Below are 11,610 nucleotides of genomic sequence, written 5' to 3'. Positions count from 1 at the left end.
TGTTCTTTAAAAATAGATTTCTTTCTTTTCTGCCATTTAATATCAAATGAATAGAAATGTGAACAAGCAAATCTTATGTATTTAAAGATACAAACTTTTATCAGAGGGATTGTTACATTAGTCATTAAAGCTTCTTTTCTCAATGGCTAAACAACTTTGTGGACTTTAGTGAATTTTGATTGGTTGATTAATTAAGTACAAAGGTTTCAAGTACTTATTTCAATCTACAAAAGGGGTAATTTTGTGTAATATCATTGAGGAAGTACATCAATTTACCGGCCATTGTAGGGGGAATGCCTAGGCCCATAAACAGGTGCAACTCAGTACCATGCACTGTTAGGACTTCCAAGCAAAGAGATGGTTGTCTGATGGATGAGTGTTTAGCCAGAAAAGGAAACATTAGGCTCTCCCTAGTTATCCTGGGTTGTTGGACCTGACTTTTGAGAGTCCTGGACAGCATCCTCGCCCATATGAGATAATTTATAGGTAATAGACTAAAAATTATGCGGACTAGTACACCAGGGAGGGAGGGGGATATTGAGCTGTTTATTACGCTTGCCCCAAATTTTTTTACAAAAGTGGTTTCTTATTCGTTGGTTTTACAACTTGGGGTCTTTTATTGAATTTGATTGGTTTGTTCAATAAGCCGAGTTTCCAAATATTTAATTATAATTAATTATAAAATTATAATTAATTATAATAAAATTATAATTAATTATAAAATTATAATTAATTATAAAAGTAAAAAAAATTGTGTATATACAATGTACATCAATATATCAGTCATTGTCTTATCCCTTTAGATCCCTGATACTTTTTCAAATAAGCGTAGTTAAAATTTACATTTTTATCATTCATTCATTAGCTATTAATTGATGTTATTGAATTAAATAAGTCTACACTTGTTTATTTACGCAATAAAGGAAATTCAATAAATATATTACATATGTATATATGTATTCATGTATTTTTAGTAGCGAAGCTACTCTATAACTTGAAATGTCCGTATGTCCGTATATCTTAGTTTGGGGGAAACGTGATTTTCTCGACTCCTATAAAAGATAAAAGGCTGAATTGAATTTTTTTGACAACATTCCCATTATTAAGAAGCCCAAATAACTATAAAACATCAATGGCGGTCAGACCGCTTTTTAGCAGGTTTTAGGCTATTTTTGTATTTTTCACATTTTTCTCCATATTTTTGGTGTTTATGGTCCAATTTCCAATTTTTTTCAGTTTTAAATATCAAAATAAAATTTCCTGTCATTTCAAGAAAACATCAATGGCGGTCAAACTGCCTTTTTGCAGGTTTTTAGCTATTTTTCACGTTTTTCCTCATATCTTTGGTGTTTATGGTCCTATTTCAAAATTCTTTTAGTTAAAAATATCAAAATTAAATTTCCCATTGTTTTGAGCATCCAGTATGTAATTTACTTTGACCGTCAGTCTGTTAGTCATAGTACTGATATATAAGTATTAGAAAATTAAAAACAAATGTTGAAAAGGTTTCGTGATTTTTCCCCAATATACATATTTTTTGACAACTAATCTTTAAATTCTTTTACATAATTTTTGTGCTTTGCTACTTATGGATTTATTATAACTTAGATACTGCACTAGATTTGTAAATACTCTAATAAATTGATACTCACAGCTGGATAAAATAGTGACACCACTGTCTTTACTCCATCCCCTCCAAATGACAAAGAAAATTCCACTGTCAATTTATCCACATGTATACCAAATCCATTGCTTTTATAAAATATTTAAATTCGTCTGAAGGGTTTATGCGCGTTAAAAATAATATTTTATGAACACTTGTATATGGTCAAAATCCTTTGCAAATAATTGAGTAAATAAAAAAGTATTAGTTTCGCTTGATTGATTGTGAACAGAGGTAATTATGAATTAAGCAACTTTATCCTTATTATAAAGTAACAGGATGTTAGTATGTCTATTTGTCTATTCATCTTGCTGAACTTATACGGTTCTCATTGACTGGGCAGCTTCTCATAGGTCCTGGGAAGGTTTATAACAACCTCCTGAGAGAAATTGCACATAGAAAAAAAAACCCTACCCCAAAAAAATAATTTTTTTACTTATTCTTTTTTTATATTATTTTGTTGAGCTAGGTGCTGGGCAAGGAAGATTTATTATAAAAGGAAAATTTGTATGTTAGAAATCAAAATATTTTTTCTCGTATTCATTTAAATCCTGTGGATAGGAACCGGTTCTCATCCATACGAAAAAACTATGTCTAGCATTATATTATATCCAGTTTTCTACGAATAGCGGTTTATTATACGATGAAAGAAATAACTAATATCATATTATGATGTTAAAAGTTGTAATGTTACAAGTTTTAATGTCCTGTTCAATTATATTTGACAGTTAATTAACAAATGAGAAGGTAGATAAGTTTAAGAATTAAAAAATAATTAGATTTATATTAAGATTTGGATATAAAATTAGACTATATTATCAATATTATATCTGAATGTTTAAGGTTATGAATAAATTATAATGGAAATTCAAGAGTAAAATTTTAAGTTTATAAGAGATTTAGATAATCTTTAGAAATTATAGAAGATAGCATTAGTAGACATAATCAAAATTGCTATGAATATAGATAATAAGATTAATTGTGATGATTTCTCATATTATTTTTACATAAGAATGGGAGTTAATTAGTTCTTTTGCAACGGGTAACAAATCCGCGTATTAACTCTGTAGCTCTTAGATGGTATTTAGCGTTCCTTATCTTAGTGGCAGTTGGTCTAGGACGGCAGTGCCAGAGCTGCAGCTAGATGAAATTGCTGTGGGACATTGCAGCTATAATTTTTTCCCCTATCACTAGCTGATCCGTGGACAGGGATTCCAGATAATTTGATTTGTCATTCTTTAGCTATGAGCATGATGGAATTACCTTACATACCTTACCAGCCTTTTTACTCCTCTTGGTTGGAGCTGAGGCCACTGACGATCTTCCTCCATCCACGTCTATCCTAAGCATCTGCAAAACATCCTCTCAATATATGCGATGTTAGTGTCTGCAAAAAGATAACCTAATAAAATATCAGAACAAGCATGGATGTCATTGACATATATTAGAAAGAGGCTGACAGACATCCTGTTACTTTATTATATGGATTATGCTGATAATATATATTTAGATTGAGGATGAATCTGATGATATTATTATCTCTTTTCATTGGCTTGACACTCTGTGTAACTGATAGACAAGGTAATTTTCTTATTAATCCTTACAGATTGGCTTCTATTATAGCTAGAGACCTAAATTTTTTTTAGTGAATTTTTTAGCAATAAGGATTAGGAAGGTCATGGCCCTTTGACAGCTTTTTGACCGATTTTTCATTCTATGAGACTTTAGACATATATCATCAATATTGTTTTTATATGCTGCTTTGATATTTAGCAGCTGGCTGCTAAAAAGCAACTAGGAAGCAGTCTGACAGCCATGACTAGAAAAAGTAATTTGCTCTAAAAATGCACATAAAACACAAAATAGATTTTTGTCTCTATCTGGATTCGAGATAGAGGGGTGGGGGGGGGGGGCATAATTTTAAAATGTTAAAAATGCTTCCTACTAATGCTATGTCAGGATCACAACATCATGTTAGTTAGAGTAGTCTTACTGTTAACATCTCATTTTTATTATAAATATTCTCTTTAGTAAAAAACAACCTGCAACCAAGTTTTGGATTTACTGTAACAACATGTCCATCTTGTCCACCAGCTCCAACTTGCCCACCTGTGATTACTTGTCCAACTACCACAACATGCCCACCAGTGCCAACTTGCCCACCTGTGATTACTAGTCCAACTACCACAATTTGCCCACAAGCTCCAACTTGCCCACCTGTGATTACTAGTCCACCTACAACAACTTGCCCATCTGTGATTACTAGTCCACCTACAACAACTTGCCCTCCTGTGAATGCTTGTCCACCAGTGCCAACTTGCCCTCCTGCACCTACCGTTCCAACCACAATACCAGGTATGATCTTGCAGGTCCTTATCATATGGGTCTCGAGGAAAATTAAAATGTATACTGTAACTAATAGGAGGCATAACCTAGACACCTCAAATGATAAATATCACGTCATTTTCTCAAACATCAATGCCAGCTGTGAAGGCTACTGCCTGCTCTGCCTTAAACCAGCACCATTGCTTGAAATTTCCCCTTTTTCCAAAACATCAAGAACTAGCTATAGTGCTTTATCTTAAAGATTTATTAAAGGAAAGAAATTGATTGTTTTATTATTATTTCAGTTACATGTAGTAATGGATATGTGGATAAAAACACAGGTAAACTTATTTTATCTTTAATTTAAATGCAATTATATATTTTTAATCTATTAGATTCATTTATTGTTAAATTAATGTTTTTTTACTTGAAAATCATTTTACTCAACCCTTAAAATTTTGTGCATATTCGCTGTTTGATAAAGAATTTCTGACAAAAAAGTGAGTCAAAGTTAAATTCCCCTTTCTTTTAAAGAGATCTGAAGACCTGGATGATCATATCCTGCAGGATACCTAGAACCTGAAATTGACTTAAATACCTTCATTTCATAATTGGATGTACTACTATAAGATATTTTAGTAATTTGGTAACATAAAATGCTTTGTTAAATTCTAAAAAACATATTTTTCTTTTAACCTGGCTGACCCTGCCAGGCTTGCTGGCAACCTGTGTTTGCCAAGATGGAGATATTCAAACAATTTTGTTTTTCAGAGTTTTATTTGACCAGAAAAAAAATTATTACTACACATTATTTACTATTTGTATTCATAATCTATTTGTACTATAATATTAATTTCTGAAATTTGACCAAGTATATTTTTTACAATATTAGTACTAATGATACATCTGAACATACTAGATATTACATATTAATAATTACTTGTACTATAATACAAAAACTATGAGTACTATAGTGAAAATTTCATTAGGCAGCTGGAAATTGTTAGCTGATTTTTGTTATTTCTCTATAGTTTCTCATTTTTCTATTGATAAATAATATACGTGAGCATGAATTGTGAAATGTTTTAGTATCAATACACTACCTTCTTATGTTTTTTCCAACTTAGAATATTTCCCCTCTTAAATTTATTTAAATTTCATTGTTTATAAATTCTTTAAAATTTTCAGGACATTGTTACATAGTGTTAAGTGATAGAAATAGAACTTGGTATGAGGCAAAGTCTGAATGTGAGGCCCAGGGTGCAGAACTTGCTTCTATAAGGTCAAGTCAGGAGTGGCAATTTGTAAAAGGTTGGTGACAATTCTTTAAACCTTAACAGTTGGTTGTGTGTGAAAGAGGGCTTTAATGCTCCTCTCCTTCTCGAACTAATAAGGAAATGTAACTCAAACTATCCTATTACACATAGTTACAAGATTTTAGGCCACAGTTGCTATTATGAAACAAAATTATGAAACTGTATAAAAAGGATGACAATTCCTATGAACCAAGCTCTAATATCATGGTAGGAAAAAAAACCATAAGCACTACTAGACTGTCAGAACTTAAAAAGAATATATTTCTATATGTTTAAACTAGATTATATGAAAAGTTGCCAAATTTTAAAATTTAACAAAACAAAATAATTGTTTTATTCAATTTATTGTTGTCAAAAGATTGAAAAATCAACATTGTTATTACAGATCCTCTGACTCACAGAATTCTTACAGATTAGCCATGATTTATAATATATACCTAACTCTTACAGGAATCACCATGAAAAGTTTGAAATTAATAGGAAAAATCTATCTTGCCTAAATTAACAATATGATAATCCAAAAATACCAAGTGATAAAATTGAAACTTCATATAGAACTAGTACCATGTTTATCTACATTGGTATACTATAATCTAGATATACTAAATGGAGTTGATTATCATGTATTTCTTGGTGGTACAGATGTTGAACAGGAACAAACATGGTTGTGGACAGATGGATCTCAAGGTATTAACTATAACTGTTTTTGGTAGTTAGTAGTACCAAATAGGTGAATATATTAAAAGTTAATAAAGAGGGTAATTTTTTTCACATAATTTTGTACAGTTGGGTGCAACCTCAAGTCAAATGCGCTTAATAGGTCAAACTGTTCTTAATTTTGATCAAGTGCATAGAATAATTAAACACATTATTAAAAACAGTTAAAAACCTAAAGGATTGGACTGAAAACTTGCAGTCTTTCAGTGTTAAAAGTGATATGGGTACTTTTACTCAAAGTGCTGTTTGGGCACTGACACTCCCTCCTTCATTATTGCAGAAATCCCCTCAATACATATTTTTACCTCCCCAGCAAAAAAAAATAAAAACATAAAAAGATTGGACAACCTGTAGGCCATTATTCATGTCAAGATGATAGGATCCACCAGGGTATTTTGTATGCAAGCACTAATGATGTTTTATTTATTATTTTGCATTTATAATTATGCAATAATTTAATTTATAATTTAGTTACTTTTTCTGACTGGACTACCTTTACTCCGCGGAACAACCCTGATTGGAACTGTATTGCAGTAAATAAATTTTATTATAATATTTGATACTGTTTCTGAAAAAAAATATTTAAATTAAAAAATTAATAAAATATAATTCTTGATTATGACAGTAAGAAAAAATTGCTCTAAATGTCCAAATAATGAAAGAACTGATTATATCTTAGCTTTTAAACTTCCAGGCAGTTAATTTTGATTATTGGAAATGGTATGATGGCCAATGTGATTATGCCAACTACGCTTTGTGTAAGATTGTGTAAGGTAATTACAGATACTTCAAATGTTTTTCTTTATTTAGATATTTTTAAAACATAGTAAAATGACACATTAATTATAATGGTCTAAAAATACAATTTCTTTATAATATGAACAATATCTAATATTGAAAACTAATTCAAAATTTAATAAAAAGTTTCCTATTTTGTCTTTTCAATGCAATTTTGCCAAATTTGTTTAAGGCATTAATTGAAATAACACCCATTAGACAACAAAGTCTGCAAGTGCTCACTTTGCATGATATAGAGTTGCGCCTTTTTATTTGCAAAGGAATCAGCCCACCTCCCCCTCCCCCCCATACTTTTACTATTGATATAAAATAACTATATAGTAACAGTAAATCAGGGAAATAGAGGGATAAGACAATGGCCAATGAATTAATGTACAATGACAATAGTCAAAATTACCCCTTATGTAAATGATAATTAGTGGTTAAAATGTTTGAACACTCATGTTTAAAAACCCAAAATTAAAATCCCAAAATTATTAACCCAATGAATAAGAAAACAGCATTATAAAACTTTGGGGACTAGTGAAATAAACAGCCCATTGTCCCCTTTCTCTCTGCAGTAAATGCTTTATTACGTAAAAGCTATAATTTCAATTTTTTTACTTTTTAGTGTGATGATGACCCTGGATAACAATGCTTAATGGGGAGCAAAACATTTTAATATAATCTATCAATAAAATCATACATTTTTTTGTCACCTATTAATTATTACTTTTAATTTCAAAATTATCGACAAAATAAATAATTTTTGGTATAATTTTTTATAACCATTCATTATAAGCTCTTAGGATGTTTATCTGTCTTATTATCTGAAACTTAAGATTGTGAAAAAAATGGAATTTCCTTTTTTTGGAAAGATGAAATCTGGTCCTTGGATGGGTTTAGAATTACAAAGTCATATACGCAGGAGAGGCAGCATCTTGTAGTAAGTAAGCTGCTAGATTGTAATAAAATAAATCTTTTTAGGCAATTTTTCTGTGCCATTATAACCACTTTGAATCAGGGAGTAAGGGAGGGGACAATGGGCAATTAATTCAATTTAAGAGATTCTGAAGAAAGGCCATGAAATCCAGAATAATCCAGAAAATTTGGTGGAAATTGTAAAGTGATTGTTAATTAAATCTAGAAAACCATAAACTAAGAAAAAAGTTCCAAGAAAAAAAGCAATCATTTGAAAAATAAATTACCAGTATTACAGACTGACATAACCATTCTGTAATTAATTACTAGAAAAATCTCCCTGAAAACCTCCAGATGACAGGGAAAGAGAAAAGAGATTTGGGGGCAAGTGATGTGAACACGGAAAAAAGGGGCAGGCAGGCTTGTAGGGTAACTGCTAGCTGGATTGGCAAGAATATGACCCGCACGCCTACCTGCCCCTTTTTATTCTGTTTATTTCCCCCACCTCCCTTCTCCATTTCCCTTTCTTGTCTACTTTAAAAAAGGAGGTGGGTGAGAAGGAAGTGAAATAGAGTATGGGAGGGGGGCTGTGTATTTATATTTGAACTACTCTCTGTCTGCAAAACTATATATATTCAAAACTAACACAGCAAGTAGCGGCATTTCTTTCGCAAGTACCCAAACTCAGTCAAAAACTGCTAAAGTCTTGCACATTCCCTTTAAGCCAGTACCCGAAGTCTGAGACTCCTAAAGATTGAATATTCGATCCATTGTCCCCTCCCTTACTCCCTGACTTTGAATACAGAGCCCATATATGCTAGGTGCGCGGCTGCTAGGATATTATAATAAGTAAAAAAAAAGTTAAGGTTTAATTAATATATCTAATTCACAAGAAGCAAGATGTTCAAAATTGCAATACTGTGAAACCTTCTGTTTTACTGAAATATTGTTAGCTTAGTCTTGCTTAACTATTTATGGACTGAACTTGTTTATCATTTATACAAAATTGTTTTGGTGTAAAAAACTTTAGATATGCACAATACATGCATAGGTGATGAAATATTAAGATTGGATATTAGGATAAGTAACATCCAATTAACAACCAAACCTTTGATTCCATTATCTTTGTCCGAGAAGTCCTAACTATGGATGGTAATGATTTGCACTTTTTTCTGGGCCCTACTCTTTTAACTATTTACACCATACACGTTTTTAATTATTAGGTGGTTTCAGGCCAAGATTCAAACTTATCACCTTCCTGATGATGAGCTGATATGGTAGGCTCAAAAGGAACTTCAGTAATTTTATAAAGATAATTCCCCAGAATTTAAAATATCAAAAAGTTTAAAAAGGAAAACCACATCTGTATAAAATATTAATCTAAATTTGATTTAAAATTGGTTGGGTGTTTTTTTTTTAATGCAAAGCATTTCTATAATTAGGGTTGGTCCATCTGTCTATAACGGTTAGCTCTTTTTGTTAAATTAGGTATGTTAGAATTGTCCTATCAATTTAACTTTGCATAATGATTCCTTAACTTCTTTCAGCCTATTTTAATTTTTTAAAACTTGATATGGTTTTAAGCCATTTTTCTGCCTTTCATTTTACTTCGAATACAGTGCCCCTAGATGATAGATGTTTTTTAAAAAAAGATAAATTTTCTAAAAGAGAAATCGTCCAAAATATATATAAACCTTCCCCTAAAATATAAGAAGATTTGCTTTAAAGGAGAACCATATCGGACCAGCAGTTATCTAGATCTTAAGCTACAAACACACAGACAGACAATCATTCTGTTACTGTTATATAAAGTTTATTTTATTTCTATGGTTCTTCAATTGAAAAAGTGTCTAACTAAATTTGGCTATCATAACTTATTTATGTTTTGATAATAATAGCAATAAAGGTAAGTGAGTTATTTAATCAAACAAAAGGGGTATTTTCACGAAAGGTATTTGAACTTAATTTAGTGAAACGCATATTTTTTCCTGGTTAATTGGTTAAACTACATTTATATGACATATATTTGAAAGAATTTTAATTTTCTACCACGTAGTTTTTAAAATATCAAGACTTGAAAATTGTCTTTTTAAATTGCATATGTCACAAAAAGACGATTTTAAAGTCTTGATAGTTTAAAAACTAAGTGATAGAAAATTGAAATTCTTTCAAATATATGCCATATAAATATAGTTTAACCCTTTAACTAGCAAAAAATATGCGGTTCACTAAATTAAGTTCAAATGCATTTCGTGAAACTACCCCTTTAGCATACTTCATTTAACTACTATTATACCATGATATCATGATATTATAACCTATTTGTCACAAGTTATTATTGTGAGATTGTTAAACATTGTTATTAATTTACTGTCCTAATGATTATATGCTATTTGTGTTTCATTTTGTTGGTTGATTGTTCGTAATTTTCTTATTATTATGTATGATTTTTTCTATAAGATGAATAAATCATTTTAACAACAACAACAAAACCAAAAATTTAATCTTGAATATCTGTTTTCACAGATTGAATTTCAAAAAGGGTCTGATAAAAGTCAGTAAGATCTATCGGATGGTAAGTGTTTGAAACCAATAGAACATTTCTTTATACTAAAACATATTTTTCTCACGTTTTCCCAAACTCAAATATTGGACTCTAAATTAAACTGGTCCCCAAAGATTTTTAAACCCACTCATTCATTTGTAAGCTTATGACATTTTAGTGTTATCATTAAATTAAAATTGTTTGGTAGAAACTAGAAGCGTCAAAACTTTTCCACCAATAATTTTAATCTATAGAAAGGGTGTACATACAATAACATGAATTTATAGTCAATTGTCTTATCCCTAAGATCACTGAAAAAAAATCCCTGAATAAAAACGCATATAATTCTAAAATTTCCATTTTTCATTAAATGAACAAACCATAAAACCGTCCTTTTTTAGATCATACCAATTTTTTTTCTTGCAAAACCTTTGTCTTACAGTTCTAGCTGTTTATGGGCAAGGACATATTTCTCTTATTTTTATAAGTTGCACCTATTGAAATTCCGCCAAATCTTACAATTGGTGTCATGCTCCTGATTAAGCAGCAAGTTTTTAAGAATCGGGATTATAAGGATAAGATTTAAAGCCTATGAATGAGAAAGTGATTATATAACTTTGGATCCTAGAATGATTCAGGGAGGAGGGATACACTGTGTTCCAGAAATCCCGAAAAATGACAAAAAATCATAGAGAGTGTATATTTGAACATTTTAATGAAATTTTATTTAAAAAGCAATAAGTATACATATATCTTTTAAAATAATTGTGAAAAATACTTATAATACGGGTTTTACACAAAGGGCGTCAAGGGGGGTGTAAAGATAGTCTAATAAGCACATTTCAGAAGCTGTAACTTCCTTTGTTTTTGAGCTACATTGACGGGAATTATATCAAAAGATATTGCACAACCCAATAATCAATGTTAGGTAACCCTTAACAGTCGGGGGGGGGGGGCGACCCCACCCCCCCCTTACAGGTATTTTCTATCTCATTTTCTGTGTGTGAAAGATATAGAGCTTTAACTGAGTGACTTGTTTAAAATGGGCACGACACATACCTGAAAGTTGAATATCTCCATCCTGGCGGGCACAGGATACCTGGCAGGATCATACAGGTAAAGAGCAAAAATATTTTTTCATGACTTAAACTTAGCATTTCATCTTACCAAATACTAAAATATCCTATAATACTACATCCCAATATGAAATCTAGTTGTTCAAGTAAATTTCCGGTTCCAGGTATTATCCTGGAGGTCCTGCAGGTCTCAAGAAATCTTTAATTAGCTCCTGTTACCTCAATTTTTGACTTAGAGACTTCAAATTTTAAAATTAAGCTAATCTAACA

At 30.9% G+C, this 11,610-nt stretch overlaps 1 protein-coding gene across 1 annotated transcript; it reads left to right on the top strand.

Moving 5' to 3' along the window:
* Nucleotides 1–462: 462 nt before the first annotated feature.
* On the top strand, nucleotides 463–7,581 carry LOC145307490 (uncharacterized). The gene is made up of 9 exons (XM_080149946.1): nucleotides 463–486; nucleotides 3,174–3,244; nucleotides 3,695–4,018; nucleotides 4,294–4,329; nucleotides 5,177–5,299; nucleotides 5,902–5,991; nucleotides 6,493–6,554; nucleotides 6,716–6,794; nucleotides 7,430–7,581. Exons 2-8 carry the CDS (start codon nucleotides 3,181–3,183, stop codon nucleotides 6,791–6,793), a joined length of 777 nt encoding a protein of 258 aa, XP_080006072.1. The 5' UTR covers nucleotides 463–486; nucleotides 3,174–3,180; the 3' UTR covers nucleotide 6,794; nucleotides 7,430–7,581.
* The last annotated feature ends 4,029 nt before the right edge of the window (nucleotides 7,582–11,610 follow it).

This window comes from Acartia tonsa, chromosome 15, assembly GCF_053477335.1.
Source record: "Acartia tonsa isolate MP-2025a chromosome 15, ASM5347733v1, whole genome shotgun sequence".
NCBI classification, from domain to species: domain Eukaryota; kingdom Metazoa; phylum Arthropoda; class Copepoda; order Calanoida; family Acartiidae; genus Acartia; species Acartia tonsa.
Note: the sequence above shows the minus strand (reverse complement) of the source record. Positions and strands in the feature narration are given on the sequence as shown.

Bases quoted from the DNA above. Each gene is read 5' to 3' on its own strand.
- LOC145307490 (XM_080149946.1), top strand. From the start codon at position 3,181: ATGAATCTGATGATATTATTATCTCTTTTCATTGGCTTGACACTCTGT. The intron at 4,330-5,176 runs GTAAACTTATTT...TAAAATTTTCAG, and splicing joins ATATGTGGATAAAAACACAG to GACATTGTTACATAGTGTTA. The intron at 5,300-5,901 runs GTTGGTGACAAT...ACTATAATCTAG, and splicing joins GGAGTGGCAATTTGTAAAAG to ATATACTAAATGGAGTTGAT.